The sequence below is a fragment of the Aptenodytes forsteri genome, unplaced genomic scaffold, assembly GCF_000699145.1.
Source record: "Aptenodytes forsteri isolate BGI_AS27 unplaced genomic scaffold, ASM69914v1 Scaffold193, whole genome shotgun sequence".
Lineage (NCBI taxonomy): Eukaryota > Metazoa > Chordata > Aves > Sphenisciformes > Spheniscidae > Aptenodytes > Aptenodytes forsteri.
In genome coordinates this window covers 9,870,208-9,888,536 of record NW_008795405.1, presented here as the reverse complement: position 1 = coordinate 9,888,536, position 18,329 = coordinate 9,870,208, and the positions used below count along the sequence as shown (strand labels likewise).

General features: G+C 38.9%; 1 protein-coding gene across 1 annotated transcript in view; it reads right to left on the bottom strand.

The window, feature by feature from the left end:
* Positions 1 to 7,655, bottom strand: part of CUNH14orf159 (chromosome unknown C14orf159 homolog) — a 29,013-nt gene extending 21,358 nt beyond the window's left edge. The window contains exons 1-5 of the mRNA XM_019472476.1: positions 7,550 to 7,655; positions 4,458 to 4,611; positions 3,564 to 3,762; positions 1,733 to 1,883; positions 82 to 204 (exon numbers count right to left, since the gene is read on the bottom strand). Of these exons, the coding sequence (XP_019328021.1) occupies positions 82 to 204; positions 1,733 to 1,883; positions 3,564 to 3,762; positions 4,458 to 4,611; positions 7,550 to 7,559 (637 nt within the window). The 5' untranslated portion in view covers positions 7,560 to 7,655. The remainder of the gene's footprint in view (positions 1 to 81; positions 205 to 1,732; positions 1,884 to 3,563; positions 3,763 to 4,457; positions 4,612 to 7,549) is intronic.
* Between the last annotated feature and the right edge of the window lie 10,674 nt (positions 7,656 to 18,329).

The window sequence follows — 18,329 nt, the reverse complement described above, 5'->3', positions numbered from 1 at the left end:
AAAAGAAAAAAAAAAAAAGAAAAAAAAGAGAAAAAGAGATTGAAGGATAATTTAAAAAGAGTCTCCAAGTATAGTACATACTGCAGTTGATGACTGCTTCTACTCCTGTTACTCCACAGGCCCAAAACACTGGAATATCACCAGGATGAAGGTGAACTGGATCTCCATAATCTGGTTTGGAAAGATCTTGTATTCCCAGCAGACCTGGAATTGATCAAAAATGAAATCATGAGAGATTCCAATTAAGCAATACTACTGCAAAGCCAGGGAGGGGGGGCGGACCCCAGACATCATTCAATGACACTAAGCTAGAATCACAACAGTGGCAAGTCCCACTGAAGTGGCACATTTAGTTTGCCTTTGAGTGCACGTCCCCAGAACCTGCGCTGACTTGTTTTCCCTTTTTGTACTTGATGACATCAGTAAAAATGTATTCACTTTATTTCTGCAACAAAATACAAGCTAGATGTGTATGTTGAGTTTCCAAGATATTATAAATCCTCTCTATCAACAGAAGAATTATATTCATAACACTGGCAAACAAGAATAAATGACTGCAATGCAAAACGGGTTCTTTCTAGAACATGTTTTCTACTGCTTTAGCTTCCTACGTTCTTTAGCTAGAGAAATGAGCAACCACTCTTTTACCTCTCTGGGTTAGATAACTACAGCTCACTCTTAACCAGTTTTCACTAAATTGTCTTTTGCTTTATTCTAACACCTACTTGTAATATTCTGGGTCATTCTAAGCACTTGCTCTCTTCCCTTGGTTTTCAATTCTTCAGACGCTTTAATATACCACTGTCTTTTCTGGAATTAATTTATATAATCTGTATATATAATCACTTACTCTTTTCTGTTAAAAATAAATAAACGGTGGAGACCCTCACTTGCCCAATCATCTTGTTGCTCTACTCAAAGTAATGACTTATTACTAGTTCCTCAGATTTAAGCACTCAGACCAAATATATTACTGGGGTGTACTGTTACCAACGACATCTCCTTCCATGCTCTGCGATGTGATCCTTCTGCGTGTGCAGCCCATGAGTCTACTGATTGACAAATTTCTGTCAGCAGAGGGGATTTTTTTTTTTATTGTGATCTATCCTCATCTTACAGGTGTTTGGTTTTGTTTTTTTCAAACAGCCTCCTGTTTTATCATTTTTTTCAGCTTTCCCTTGCAAAGAATAGACCTATACTTGTTTGAGCTGTTTTTTTAAAAAAAATATATTCTTGTCATATTTCTAGTTATTCTGTCTTAAGTGTTGTGCTCAACGTATCCTATTTCACTATTTTTAAAAATAATGCAGTATTTACTTTCACAGTCATCCGCTAAGACATAAAATGCATCCACACATACTTCTCCCCATGCTGTCAATCATTGCTACCCTGTCACTGGAATCTCTGACAGCAAGAAAGTATTTGCATATAAACGAAACTGCATACATTTTAGAAAAATGTGATTACACTTTTTACCAAAACCACCCCTGCCATATAACTTATCTACATCAGACAGCTATCTTTTATTCAAGAAATCTCTGTGTTCAGCTCAGTCAAAACCTACTTTTTTCTTTCTCCTCCCCCCCCAATTCAGATTTGTGACCATTAGAAAGGATTAAAACATAATAAATTTTCTGGTGCAGGTGTTTCAGTCCTACCGCTTCCCGTGGTTCCCCCCTCCATTTTTATACACAGCGAAGCGCATGCAGAGTGAAACACGAAAAGCACTGACCAGGGTCACCCACGTGAATTGGTGCTCCGTGGGCTTCTTTTGATTCAGAGGTTGCCAGCACAGCTGCTTCCAACTTGCTCTCAGGAATAGGTCTCATTGTGACTACTAAGTTGCAGTGAAAAGTAGAAACACTGTAGCAAGGCACAGCTGTCTGGCAGTTCAAAAGAATCCAAGGCATTAGCAGGAATACTGAATAATACTTCTAAAGTATTAGAAGAAGTAAGTCTAAAACTTTGTGCTGTACTTGAGCTTAGAAAGGCCGCGTACTAACATTCATTTTAAATCCTTTAAAAAAAAAAAAATTCTTAGCATGCCTTTTTTTTTTTTTGTAAGATCCAGCAGTGCAGGAGTGAAACATTCCATCCTTGAGCTTCTTCATATTGATCACTATGACTTTCAACATTATGCATTTCTTGCTTCGGTAGATGCAGCGTACAGTGTGGTGAGCTCAGTATATACTGACTATTGTCAGAAAACAACCGTGTGCTTCCCATACAGAAAGGGAAAAAGCTAATAAAAAGTATCACACAGCAACAAACCTACTTGGTCTGAATCAATCTTCTGTATTTGAATTCAGGGGAGCTACAGTGTTCTGTAACACGCGAAGGTCAGGAACTCCTGCTGCTGGCAGTACCCGCTTCTACAGAAGCAACGTGCCGATTCCACACATACAAATCTTTTGTGCCTCTAGAAAGGTTCTATGGAATTCATCATCCTCACTGACTGGGATGCTGAAGCACCTTTTCTATTCAGAAATAAAGCAGTCTGGCTTCTTAGAACAAAATGTCTGATATCTAAGTTGCATTTGAACGTAAACAAGATATGTAGACAGATAGAGCTGTATAGAAAATGTTCATTAACAATCTTTGTAATAAAAATCATTATACCTGTCACTGAAGAAACATGCTGTACAGTTCTTCACAGTATTGATGTGCTATAAACTATGAAGTTTTCCTAATTCTGAAACGTTATAAGCAGATACATAGTTGTATTTTTTTTCTTTAAGCTTGGTAGAAGGACTTGCGTATGAGATACGTTTGTGCTTTCATTTTGGCCAGGAGTATAGCAAAAAGATTGTGAAATGATAACACTGAAAACAACAATGCTGTTCTACTAGACAAAGGTTATAGGAACTATAGGAAAAAGACATGCAGATGTGTACTTAAGTGTTCTTAATATTGAAGGGTCTACCTACTGGAGCCAGAATTATTCTAGGACTTCTGCCAACATTAAAATCTGCACTATAAACTTTCTGAGCACAGTTATAAATTTCAGTGCTATGGTAGATGCCTCAAGTTTTTGGGAACATCTTCTGTCCCAGAGGTCTGGGTTCGTAGCAAATATGCAGTTTAAAGTCTCTACTGTCACAGGAAAAATCCAAAATGTGGCTGTCATACATGCAGAAGAAACTGCTAGTGTCATGGCTCATAAAAGGAATATTCCTACTGCAAGCCAGAGCCGGTATGGAGAGCAGGGCATGAATAAAGGCATGGTCAGAATAGCGCATGGGTCATCGGTTGAAACACAGAAGGCAAACCAGAACAGAATCCAAATGAAATGGCTGCCACAGCACACAGGGAAAAACTTTGTCACCATAAACGAATAAAAAAGCAGATTGGCCTTGCAGAAAGTTGAGAAAAGCACTGAACTGAGGCTGGGCATATTTTACCCTGTATTTTTATGCACTTAGCACTAGCACATGCCAAGTTATGATGCAGGTAGGGAAAAAAGATCTGATTTTGAGCAATAGTTATATGCACATAATGTGAATACGGACAAATACTCAAAGGCAAAGTTACGACAAAGACTATGTGTGTGTGCACATACTTACCTTATACATGCTTACATTACATTTTTGCTCAACATTTCTTACGGGAATGCCAGCATTTTGGACTGCTTTTTCAAAAGAGAAGCTGCAGCCTAAATAAAAAGTCACCATGTCCTTAAGTTGTTCAGAATACTCCTTTAGGCTTTTCAGTGATCCAGTACAAGCTCCATGCTCGTATATTTTGTACTGTAGGCAGTCCGTTCTAGTGAAATACAAAGTTATCACAACTTTATCATATTTTTTTGAAAACAAGGTGAATTGTTTGAATTTACATTAACCCAATATCAAACCACAAGATACAGCCTACTTTATCTATTTCTTTTCTTTCTGAGTAACAATGAAACAAACACATGCAAAAACACCAGAACACCTTATTCTGCACAAAAACAAGCTGGTAAACAGATGTTAGACTTTGGTATTTTTTAGGTTTTATAGGTAAATTTCCCTTATACGTGTCTTGTCACAGGGCTTCAAAAAATTGGGAGCTCTTTTAAGTCTTGCTTTTAGTGTTTACTACAAGAGTACATCTTTCAAATTTCAGAGACCCCACAAATATCATGCGGTCACCATGCCTGCGTTACTACTAAGTAAAACAAAGGTGAAACCCTATTATTTAACTCTGCTGGCTCAGACTGCAAAGTATTTAGAAATTACACAAAATTTCACTTTTGCGTTAGAGAAATACTTGTAATACTGACAATTATCATAACATGTTTCTCAAGAACAAGACGATCAGGCTGTTACACTCATGCATAGTTTTCATTCAAAGGTATAACTCCAAGAAAAGAAACTTGTTCAAAATGTACAACAGTGTGGGCGGGCTGTTCCCTGAAACCCTCCTGATCACCACCAGCATTCACTGCAGAATTTTGAGAAGCAGAGTTGGTCCATAGTTACCTGATATCAGAATCACTACTCAGAGAAGGACATTTCCAATCACCTGGTTTACTTCTGTACAGCAGTGGCAGTGGGCCGTTATTTGCATGGCAAAACTTCTCAAAGTCATCAGCCAGGGACTCGTGCAAAATCACGACATTGGCCTGTTTATAGCCTGAAATTGTGGAAGGTAGGAATGACTGGTTATTAATTCAGCTTTTTGTTTGTGAAGCAGTAACTTTTCTGTATAGATTTCCTTAGATGGTCTATAAAAAATTACCTCAAGGAAATTTTTGATTCAGAAGTCCGTAATTAAATTAAACAACTTTTTGAAATGTTTTTAAAATCATAGCTAGATGTACTCTGTATGTGAAGTTGTTCACAGCTAAAATAGTTGGCAGATATGGGTAGTACTAGAATACGAAGACAGCATAATTACCTTAATAAACATTTCTATGAATTTATATATAAACAATTTATTACCTAACCTGGGAAATTAATATTCTATAGGAAAATACTTCACTTTGCAAATGTTAGCACAAAGCCAAAGAAAGGCTATTGCATACCACACTTTCACCATTTTTTTTTTCATTTAATAGCAAGCTATAAATCATGGCCAGTCCAACAGTAACTCCTGGTATCTTGATGTTATGTAGCCCATTCTTGTTGGCTATGGAATTTTACTGTGGGCTGCAATTTAACAGACATAATTACAGCTCAGGAATAAACTCTTGTTTGTCACACTGAATCTCAGTCATTTCTACTATTTCTAATTTAAAAAACTAAAATGAACTGCTACACTTTCTTCACTTGGAATCAACTTTGATTTAAAAGGTTGTTGACTACTACCATGCAACAGCTTCTAAAGACACTAACATTTTTGCAATGAGTATCAATGAAGAAAGCTCACATTCATTTATTTAGCAAAAATTTATTTTCTAAACAGTAGTAGTTAATACCAATGTCATTTTAATTTTTGTGCATGTAAATACCAGCTGTTCAAATACAGAGAGGAAATACACCAGACAACTAGTCTGGTGTATAAAACTGCTAAGTAACAGTCCCTAACTCCTGTATTGATGCTGTCTTGAAAAGTTATTACCATGTCTGATATCAAACAGGTGAGTAAGAGGCTGCATAGCAGCTCTCACTTTCCTAAATACTGTGGTAGTCTGTCATCCAAGAGGCAATCATTTAGCTGAAATCAATGATCTGCCTTAAAAGGCTGTAGAAAATCAGCCAAATCTTACTCTTGACCAAAGCTAACAAAGAAACCAAAAGATAAAATTCTATTCCTAATGGAAAAATGCAAAGCAAAGGCTGAGGTAAGCATGTATTTGCACACTGAATTGTGCCCACAAACTGCTCTCTTGGGAGTACTCAGCACAAAAATTCATTTTATTGCTAGCAAAAGTTACTAAATACGGAAACAGTTTCTTGCTAAATACAGAAATACATTTTTGTTAAATAAACATACTAAATTTACCACTGAATAAAATACTACATTCAGATATCCCTCAACTTCATTCCCTGCCATCCATGTGAAATCCACAGGCACTTTCTACTTTGCTGGTGATATTCACACATTCTTAAAATTATGGTTTTAGTCAGTGCATTCGACTCAGACAACACTGAATTTAAAATACTAGTCACAGCTGACAGACTGAATCTGTAGGTCACTGAGGTACTCTACAAACTCAGGAAGCTTCGTTGTAACTCTTTGACAACTTTATTGCTCCTCCTGATAACTAGCCTTACTTTCTTTATAGATGAAAAGATATTTTTCTCTTCCCATATCAGTTTACATATATACTTGCATTATGTATCCATCATTATGAATATATTCACGAGCAATGTTAGTGAAGCTGGACATGCTGATCAACCCATGCATTAATTCAACGCACTCACGTCCCAGTTCAGAGAAGTTTAGAAAGAGTTTTTAATTTCTTTGGCGAATGACAATGACAGTAAGAAAGAATTATTTTAGTAGTATATCACCCAACAACGTAAGACAATTTTAAGGATTCTGAGAAATTCCAGTTACCCTAGTTTCATTAGTCTTTGCGTAACGGAGCTGTATGCTCATGGCTAGAAGTCTGAACTTGCTTTGTACGTAAACAATACTTTTCTCAAATGTTAAAACTAACACATTTAAAACTACTGCAGCAATACATGCACTTAAAAATACAGTTGGGGCAAACTGCAGATTATTAACATTATAACATGTTTTCCATTAGTATTTTTCAACTTATGTACTGATGGAAAAGAAAACCATAATTTCAAGACTCACTATGATTCTATAAAATGACCCTTAACGTTCTTATGTTATAGTAATGCTACTACACACAGCTTTGTTGATCAGCTACTTGCCACGGTATTTTTAGTTACGTTGTTACATTTTAAAGTTGATCAGAACAATGGCACAGACTTCTCTGCTTCTGTAAAAGTCCAGCAATGAGAGGCAAGACAGAAATCAGTTTTCCAGAATGCATTCAGTTATCTGAGTACAAAACTATTTTTTCCCTCCCCCTTTTAATTCCCAGTCTTGCTGAGTCAGTAATTTCCAACTTCTGCAACAAATGAAGCAGAAAACCACTTCTGTAACTATACATCTCTAATTCTTCCCCAAAGTGTATCCGATGCACTAAGTAAAGCAAGGTCTCTGTGAAGAACTTAGCATGTTATCCTACAAATGTGATAATAACGTACGCAAGAAAAGCCAGATTTGGTTAAAGATTTTTCAAATATTTTCTGCATCTGTAATTTCTCACTGACATAACTGGAAGCTGAGGGATGCACTGCAAACTTTGAAAACAAAGTCCACGTACTTTACACAGGTAGGATGATACATTCTCTCTTTCTCTCTCTCTCCCTCCCCACCCCCCCGCCCCAAATCGTAGCTTTATGATTTAAGAACATAGTGTGAGGTGCTTACAATGTGATTTCAAAAACACCCAAGTGACTTAAGAACATAAGTCAACTTAACATTTTCTTCCGTTTTACTTCGATACTTTTGATATTCCTACATTCCTTCACAAACAAAAAAAGAAAACACATAGCTATGAATCTAAAATGGAGTCACTTTTGCACTTAGAGCTGTTAGGTTTACTTACCCTCTGCCATTCCAGAAGTATTACTAATACTGAGTCTGTTGCATCGAATTATTCTCCTTAGCACATGGGGAAGGAGAGATTTCAAGCCTCCTGTCAAAATAATCTCTTCAGCCTTAACAGAAGGATAATTATAAATTTAAACACAAAGCACGTTTATTTTTTTGACATTTTAAATTCTGATTTGCTGGAGAACTTAGCTTAAGTTTCCTCCTCGTGCTCTACCAATGTTATTATCACTGGGAAATTCTAAGTTATAACCCAAAAGGCAGATCAAAGGCAAAAGGTTATTTCACTGACATTTTATGACTAAATGCAAACTGAATCTTTCAATAAATTAGCCAGAGACATGCACTTTAACATTTGGGATAAAATGCAAAGTTTTGCTGGCCTGTAATGTAAGAAACAGATTTCTTTCCTCCCTGATAAATATTCATTTCCTAGAGTATTCACTTTTCCAAAATTCATTGTAGCTTTAAAATTGCAAAAGCACAAATGGATTAACCTACCAAGTTCTAATCTGTAATATCACTTCTCTGTTCAAAATGCTTTTAGACAATTAGCAATGCAACCTTGCAGTAAAGAGAGAACTATATTCAGAAAATGTCATTTTAATAAATTCCACATGTATTATACTTTCAAACATTAATTAGGTAGAATTGAATACTCCCATGGCTATTCTTCCACTGGAAAAGCAGACATATAGATGTTTAAGTCACTTGTCATACAATCTGGAGTAGGAACAGAGGTAAGTACCCTAATTACAATCAATATCTGACTCTTTTTACATCTTTTGGAGATTTAAGATATCTTTTTTCTGCAATCTAGTCAAAGTTCACACAAAGTTTTTCCCTCAACCCAAACTACCTAATAACTAAAAAGGGTTTATTACATCACTGTTAGGAAAAAGTAAAAGATAGCTCAGGGTAAAATAATACCTTGGCTGCTTATGATTTTAACCCTGGTCACTTTTAAGTAAAGAAACCGAACTATCCTCCAAATAATCAAATTACCAACCTCCAAGTTTTTCTTTAATTCAGAAGAAGCCATTCTTGATGTCATTCATAAGAAGTAATAAATATGATAGAAGCCAAGCTGCTTTTTTTAAAAGACGCCAGTAAATTAATGTACAATGAGATGTTACAACCTTCTAGCAAAAGTTAACTTTTCTGTTAAAGGTCTACAGTTTTTGTACTATAACTATGATAGTACAAAGTTTCACTCTCACAGTGGAACAGAATATAAGTGAAACATTTTATTGTGAAAATTTATACCTCTAAGGAACTCATTCCTTAATTACCTTGAAGTAAGAGTAAAGATATGTTTTGACTGAAATTATACTCTCATCATAGGTTGTCTGTCCAAAATGTTTCCCAAAGCTTGCAGAATTCTGAGAGGTTAAGTTGGGTGCACTGAAATTTAGAGTAAACTTTGTATCTATTCTTAATTCTGAAATCTTTATATAACATTGTCAGCCAAAAGAAATCAGTATGGATTTTTTTTCTGAACTTACTACTTTCTAACTCTTCTCATTTTTTCTGCTTTTACATTATCACTCCGTATGCTGCACAAAAAATAGTCTTCATTACAAAATCGTGAACAATTCCAAATACACACTTTAAACATAACAAGAAATTGGATTTAGAAATGTAGCTGAGCTCTAATCCAGGCCTATAAGTGTCAATTTAAGAGACATTATTCTTACTGCAAAGAAAATTTCTAACACCAGTCTGGAATTATTCATTCAAGAGGTTTCAAATTAAACACAGTGATCCTAATAAAAAATTCCAGGTGTGTTCATTAGATTCTTTGAGATTGTTTTTCTTTATTTCTGAGCATCTTTGAAACCATCTAAATCATCTGTAGGACTGATGGCCTTAAGAACTACTAGCTTACTTGGATTTGAAAGACAGTCTGAAGTTCAGGAAACTAGTTTGGGACAAAAGCTGTCTTCAGCTAGGTATTTTATCACAAGTGCCCTGGTCTGATGTTGGGCAAGCTTGATTCTCCCCTCATAAAGTGTGTGCCCAGTAGCAGAAATGGAAGTACCTATGGGATTTTATCAGCAAACATTTAGGGCCCTGAAAGTTATAGGTTCATATGACAACAAGTGGCTAACAAGCTACAGGACTGTGAATATCAGTAGCGCCGAAATGTTGGCTGTGAGTACCTTACAGAAACACTTGGGCTTGTAGTTCCTATTTGTGAACTTAGCTCATAGCTGCAAAGCAATATATATTGTTGATGACTGGTTAGGAAGTGAATAATTTAAACATTAACTTTATATAAAAGCAGACTGATTCATCTCTTTCTGATGAGAGATAAAACTCACCTTATGACCATTTGCTATCACTGAAGTTCCTGTGGTGATTTTATAAAACTATAGGGAAAATCCAATTGGATTAACATTCTGAGTTATAACTTTAGACCACTGTATTTGCTATACAATATCAATAATAGATTTTCTGCTGTTTTTCTTTATCAGTTGCTAAATTTGGATAGACGATAAAAACTGTTAGATGTGCATAGTAAAACCTAGCTTTTGCTATTTGACTTCCTCAGGAATGGCTAGTTTCTATGCAGTATGTTATTTCCCTATGCTAGGGGGCATTGTCAGGTTTAGATTCCCCAACCATCTCTAGGACCTCCTGGAAAATTGTTGGAGCCATCATGACCACGGCCCGTTTGGAATGACGGGGGAGAAGCACCAAGATAACTCAGGTCTTACAGCATCTTCTCCACTTTGTCCCACCAGGACACCTCATGAACTGTACAGACTGGCTTCATGGGGCCCTCAAGCAGCACTCTAACTAAATGGTCTGGTACAGCTGTTAATCAGTTATGAGGATCTGTCCCCTGGCAGAGGTTCTTCAATTCCTTTTATTTTGTTCTGAGACAGTTTCAGATAACGGTATAAGTATCAGTTATCTCATGGGGGTATATTCGATCATGATACAGACAAAACAGGGTGCAGGATAAGTGTTAAAAAGCCCTTAAGAGAAGATGCTGACAGAGCTCATGAGATGGCTGTTGTGCCTGAGGACATCCTATACGGTGTCCCCTCACTAAGGGACCCTAAGATCTGGCTTTCCAGTCTGGGTTACCTTTAATGGAATGAACCTCTAAAGCAGACTAGATATAGTCCTGGGTAACCAGCATTTGAAAATCAGGTCATTTACTGGCTGCATAATGACAAACTTCATACTTAAAGCACCCAGTCTGAAAAAAAACTTGTTCTAAGTCGTTGCTCACATCAGACTCCTTGACTTACAATACCAACAACCAATATTGTAAAGCTTTGTAGCACTGAAGTGTCAAGATCACTCTTAAAGAACCTTTTCTTAAACATTTGGTTCCACATTAGAAGCACAATAAACACTTTTCTTTTTAGAGGTTTACATGAAGATTCAATGTATTTCATGTGTATTTTGAGTTTTACATACTGAACTTAAATGAATAAATATTAAAATATATTGCCGTCTGACACATTAAAATGGCACTTACCCACTATTGACTTGTGGGCACTGCCATGTCCTGAGCTGCACTTCCAGATCTTGACAAGGATGATGGAACTTCAAAACTGGAAAGAGATGATAATGTACAAGAATGATCTATAAGAATGATGTAAGGAGCTCTGTGATCAGACAATGATGGTGGTATGGCATATGCCGTATCAGTAGTTCAGAATAATGAATCAACTTGTCAGAAACAATATTGTATTGAAATGACATTATATTAAAAAGATATATATTTTCAGGAAAAAACTTTTCTTTGCATCAAAGTGGCAGTCAGGAAGTACAGATACGTACCAGCTTTGGTAAAAGTTCTAAACAGATCTTAGGTCTGGTTTGAATAAGTAATGTAAAATTGTTAGGTGACATCTTCATTTAGTATGTATCTGTGTGGCACCACTCCAGTGGAGTTAAGCAGACACACACTACCTGATCAATTTGGCCCAGCTGACTTGCAAAATATCCCATTACCTAGACAACAACATATTTCAGGAAGGCCAGATTTGGAGGGTGAATATTTTTGTATTCAGAAATTGTGATCAATTGTTGCCACGTGAAGCTCTAAGTCATTAACCGTTTCTACATGCTGTTCTCAGCGGACTAATTGAGCATGGGTGACTGTGTGCAATGAGATGCTGATCTTTGCTGAGGTGATTGGAACAGCACTGGTTCCAAGCCTCATCTTTACAACTGATTGTAAAGAATATGCTCTATTTCCCCTGAATCCCACAACTCATGCTAGGAAAAAGGCATGTCGAGAGGAATGTTACTTTATCCTGTTAAAAAACCCTGCTGCTCTCAAGAGGCGTACCCTTGCCTGTCATATCACTTAGAGATTCACTGGTTTCTATCTTTAAGCTTTGTCTGGTAACAAAGTTAGTTACTCTATATCAAGGTAAGAGTTAAATATTCAACAGTAATGCTTGGAAAAAGTGACCAACACCATCCACCTTTGCCAAATAGTCTCTATCCCAACATGAAGCAAGAAAAATGCAGTTCCAGACAAGTTTAATAAAGAGGTTGCCTTGTATTTCAAATGACTTATATGATGGACAGAGTAGCCTCTTTGTACCACCCTGTTGTTTGCATGTCCCAGGCTATTTCTTGTTTCCTCCCTCTTTCTTTTGTCTACAGTGTGCCTCTGTCTCTGCCTTTTTCCTCCCTGAGTTCAGATCTCTACCTCCACAGCTCCAAGCTGGACTGACCTTCATAGGGCTTGCTTCCTTGGTTTGTCTGACTGCATCCTCTGGCAATATAGGAGTTTGGATGCCTTCTCTCCTCTCACTAGCTCTTTTTAATTTATATACTTGCTGTATCTCTCAATTGTACCTTAAACTCTCTCTCAGTTTTCAACCTTAAATGAGCTTTTCCTGTTCTCCGTCTGAGACAAAATAATCTAACTTCAGAATCATAAAACAAAACAAATGCACAAATGGTTTCCTAGACTTGTAAGATGCAGACTCCTCTGAACCTCAATATCTGTACCTACATGTAAAGAGAAATATATATCTCTCCCCTTTTAATATTACAGATAGGCTTGGATTAAGCATAGTTTTTCTAATTATTTCCTCCTTAATTTTTGACAGCGGAAACACCTACTAGCCTTGCAAAGTTATGTATTTTTATGTTAAATTGTTGATTGAGCTACAGTTTATAAAGCATTTTTACAATCTGCAGACCAAAATCTCTTTAGAGAAAAAGAAGTACAGTATGTGAAACATTTTGTATTATCTTAGAGCTTTCAAAATGAAAAAGTGAATCTGTAAATTTTGCAGATATTTAAATATGAGCATAGATTCTTTCCAGGCCCACACTGTAAATTATTCATTACCCACGAAAATGGAAAAATGTCATTTAAGTGTCAGAAAGATTATGCTTTGAGATGCAGTGGGTGTGTCCATACTGCTGTGCTAAACCACACCAGATAAAAATGAATCAAAAAATTATATAATAACACAAAAGGATTAAAACATCCTTCAGAAGTGTCAGTGTGACTGCTTCGCCTTTACACGTGTCAAGTAAATTCATGAAATAAAACTAAAACCATATAGTATTTCTGTGATTTTAAAAAAGGACCACCGAGAATAAACAGCCTATGAAAAGTACTGCTGATAAGAGTAACAAAGAAGTCGGCTTGAAGACTGCAAAGTAATTAATACTAGTTTCTGATGTCACAGATTACAGGTCTGTTTCTCCAGTGGTACTGATACGCTAATAAGAATATGGTTTAATGCAGTGGCTTTTCAAAGTGTAATCTAGAGACTTGCTTGCAAGGAGCCCAAAGACTCTTGCGAAATACAATCTTGCATTATCACTTTTGTCCTATTTTCAGTTTAAAGTTTGATAATAAGAATGGGTGGTGGCACGTACAGGTTCATTGGCCAAAAAAGTGCAGGGGTCACTACTTAACACTGCTGGGCAGGTTTTTTTAGATATTGTCACACAGATAGCTTATCCAAAGCTACTGCTGCGCTAACAGGAACAGCAGTGTAACTTGAAACATGAGCCAGCCCATGGGCTGCCTTTACTGATACATAATGGAAAGTAATCTAAACTAATTATAATCTAACAAACCCTTTGTGTACTATGCCTTGCCCTAGTATGAATATGGCTACAGAGGTTTGTTAATGTAAGCGTGGTTTAAAATGACCTGCTGCTTAATCATCAAGCTGATTTGAAATTCTGCCATGAGACTTCTGTGAAAAGCACAAACTTCTCTGAAAATTTACTCCACTTGATTTTCCAACCGGGTCTCTCAGTTATACTTGTGATGTTTTATTTGAAGAATCAATTAATGATCATTTTTCTCCCCATCTGCTATGAATCATTTCAAAGCACAGAAGTGCTTTGTGTATTTTCAGACAGCAGCTCATCCAGCAAATTAAGATTTAACTTTGTATTTGAAATACAGGGTATTTGCCTTTGAAGTTTATGCACCTTTAGATGAGCACTGCAAATAGAAATTTAAATTAGTTTCCATTAGTGTTCTCTCTGCTGCTTAAAGCAGCTAGCCTATACTCAAGATCCTGCAGATTGTGTCAGGATGAGAAACTGATGATAGAATCAATGTATCTTTGATGCAATCTTGTTTACTGGCAAAAAAGACACACAACGTTTAGTTTCTCCCATATGTTAAGAACAAATAACAGAAAGCAATTACCAGTTCCAAAGCAGCCATTTCAGACAGCGCTGTGTGTTAGTGTGACATGTCTTGCACAGGCTCCATGAACTTCCACCGCTGCATTTGTATTATTTTACACTCGGCTTCTGCTCTGGGACAAAATAAATTGTTTCTCAGGTGGAAAAATATCATAGAATCATAGAATCATTAAGGTTGGAAAAGACCTCTAAGATCATTGAGTCCAACCGTCAACCCAACACCACCATGCCCACTAAACCATGTCCCTAAGCGCCTCATCTACACGTCTTTTAAATACTTCCAGGGATGGGGACTCAACCACTTCCCTGGGCAGCCTCTTCCAATGTTTAACCACTCTTTCAGTAAAGACATTTTTCCTCACGTCCAATCTAAACCTCCCCTGGCGCAACCTGAGGCCATTTCCTCTCGTCCTATCACTTGTTACTTCGGAGAAAAGACCAACACCCACCTCGCTACAACCTCCTTTCAGGTAGTTGTAGAGAGCAATGAGGTCTCCCCTCAGCCTCCTTTTCTCCAGGCTAAACAACCCCAGTTTCATCAGCTGCTCCTCATAAGCCTTGTTCTCCAGACCCTCCACCAGCCTCGTTGCCCTTCTCTGGGCACACTCCAGCATGGGCAGAGACTAGAGAATAGTTCACACCAGGGCCCTGCCCTTGCATGGGCACAATCTGTGCAAGATCTTGGTTGTTTAGGCTTTTTTATTCTGCAAAGGATGAGGCCTCGTGACTTCATACACCCTTCCAACCCCTTGGGTCATACCCTAATACCTGCATACCCTGTCCCATCATCTTACAAAAACACATGACCAACAAGCTTTAGAACAGCCACCTCATTTATGTGCACCTTTGGCAAGATATGGTACACATGTAAGAGGAGACAAAGACCTTTATCGAGATTCAAAAATGCCACTTTCATGCCTTTGACTTTGCTGACAGGAATACTCACCAGCTGCAGTAAGAAGAGACAGCAAATGATCTACCAGAGGTTGTTTTCGTATAAGATGACAAGAAGTGCTTATTCAACTTCAAGAAATTGAAAAAAACATGAGGGTGGCATTTAAATATAGTTTCCCAATCTACATTGAGCTACAGAAGATCTTTAGAATTGCTCCACAATTCTCAGGGCTGGATCCAGCCACCAGTTCTCTATCTTGGCCTCTTCTGGCACTGAGACAGCCCAAGGTTGCAGGAGGACCCTGCCTGCAGGCCACCAATGTCAGCCTCTCCCCCACCCCTCAAAGCAGCACTGGCCAGCCAGCAGAGTACTGTGCATTGGAGCCAAGGCGATGAGCATCGACTGGATAAAAATTCTTAAAGTGAGGAAAATTTTCTTCCCAGTCTTACTCATGCAGAATGAAAGTGGAAGTCCATAGGACAAAGTACAGTGACTTGTACTGCTTTGTTTGCAAGGCAGCAGTCACAGGTGCTTATTTTGATAAGAAAGTATGTCACCGCCTAGGTTACACCCAGTCACATCATGCATGGTCACAGAGCTGACGGGGTGCCCGTTCCCCCCAAGGAATTCCATCTGGAGGTAAGCAGTTGAGTGATGTTCTGCTCCCTACACACCATAAAAATAGTACCATGCTCCCAAAAAAATGTGCCATGCTCCTGCTATCAGGTCATTCAGGCCACCCCCAGGATTATGCCATTTCTTTTGGGTTCACATGTCTGCCACCATCCATTGCTCCTCACCAAGCAATTCTCCTCAGATATGTTACTAAAGGAATGACTGCAGCCTATGTATTTACACAAAGATACACAGACATCCTTGAAATGTGGATGTCTCAGTAGGCTGTGTCTGGGGAACCTCCAGTGAATTGTACCTCTCCAAACACTACCAAGCACAAACATCTTTGCATCCACAAATACCTCTGATGGAGAGATACTGACTTTCATTGTTCCATTGCTTCCTTAAGCTCTTAGACCAAGAAGTACTGTGAACAGCTCAAAAGGACCAAGCATTATTTCCCTGATGGAACTCCTGGCTTAAGCAGTGCTATTTGGATAACCAGGTGAATCAGCGGCAGGCTCTGCAAGAATACCTCACTGCAACTTCCAGGGGTAAGTGTAGATAAAGTGCTGTTAGCAACTGTGCTATGTGATGGCAAATGGTGTGCACTTGGACTGCTATTTTATCTTAGAGCATCCACGCTGCCCACTTATTAAATGTTAATCTGCATCAAGGATGCCTGGACAGCTTTGTTCTGCGGTCTTGTTTAATATCTTTATTGATGATCTGGATGAGGGGATTGAGTGCACCCTCAGTAAGTTTGCAGATGACACCAATTGGGCGGGAGTGTTGATCTGCTCGAGGGCAGGAAGGCTCTGCAGAGGGACCTGGACAGGCTGGATCGATGGGCCCAGGCCAACTGTATGAGGTTCAACAAGGACAAGTGCCGGGTCCTGCACTTTGGCCACAACAACCCCATGCAGCGCTACAGGCTTGGGGAAGAGTGGCTGGAAAGCTGCCTGGCAGAAAAGGACCTGGGGGTGCTGGTTGACAGCCGGCTGAACATGAGCCGGCAGTGTGCCCAGGCGGCCAAGAAGGCCAATGGCATCCTGGCCTGTATCAGAAATAGTGTGGCCAGCAGGAGTAGGGAAGTGATCGTGCCCCTGTACTCGGCACTGGTGAGGCCGCACCTCGAATACTGTGTTGTTTTGGGCCCCTCACTACAAGAAGGACGTTGAGGTGCTGGAGCGTGTCCAGAGAAGGGCAACGAGGCTGGTGAGGGGTCTGGAGAACAAGTCTTATGAGGAGCAGCTGAGGGAACTGGGGTTGTTTAGCCTGGAGAAAAGGAGGCTGAGGGGAGACCTCATTGCTCTCTACAACTACCTGAAAGGAGGTTGTAGCGAGGTGGGTGTTGGTCTTTTCTCCGAAGTAACAAGTGATAGGACGAGAGGAAATGGCCTCAAGTTGCGCCAGGGGAGGTTTAGGTTGGACGTGAGGAAAAATGTCTTTACTGAAAGAGTGGTTAAACATTGGAAGAGGCTGCCCAGGGGAGTGGTTGAGTCCCCATCCCTGGAGGTATTTAAAAGACGTGTAGATGAGGCGCTTAGGGACATGGTTTAGTGGGCATGGTGGTGTTGGGTTGACGGTTTGGCTCGATGATCTTAGAGGTCTTTTCCAACCTGCATTATTCTATGATTCTATGATTCTATGATCCATTCCAATTGGAAGGGCTCCATGAAGTTTCAGACAAGTTATGGCTGCATTACTATGTTTTCATTACTGCATACTTGACAACTATGGTACTATGTGGCAACTATAGTTGTCATGATCTGGAAACTGCCCTTGATGGTCTGCTTGGTGCAGCCACGCACCTGCAGACACATTTGCACTCTACTTGCAAGAGCTCAGGGCCTGACTGACCAACACTGAGTATAGCAGCATGATGAAAAGGAACAGTGATAAGCAGTAATATCAACAATCAGACGTATACTCTAAGGCTGACAATGACCACAGTCTCTATGGAGAAGAGAGTGCTGCTTTGTCCCTAGTGAAGATGCTCAAGCTCTAGAAACCACAGATGTTACATACTTATTTGGCAGACTGCATCACAGAGCCCATATATCATCAATGACAATGTTCACCGTCCTTGAACTTGTGAACAAGAACTTGCAGAATCAGTGAGCTATAATCCTGAACAGTCAAAGCCCCTTGTGGTGGGACCCAAATGAAGATCTGTACATCATTCATAGATCTTCTTCCCCTGCCTGTACAGAGACAATATGAGACTCTATGCCACGTGAACCTTTGAGGACCTCAGCTTGGCAGTAACATGGGGGATGGAAGACCTGGATGATGTGGCAGTTCAACCAAGCAAATGAGTGTTGCTACACTGACCTGATTGTCCAGTCATCTGTAGGAATAAGGAATGAACTAGTTTTATAGACAAACGGCAATCACACTGACCATAGGAAGAGAGGTGTGTTGGTGCTGCAGAGTATCAACAGTGCCTCCAGTTGCCCTCTCCATTTCTGAACACAACAGTCATTCAAGACCAGCATATGATGTAGTCCCACTGGGCAACTGTCCTCATCCACCAGAATAATCCTTGATGAAGCAGAGAATGAGTTACCCTATAGACATAGGCTGCAATGGTGCCTAC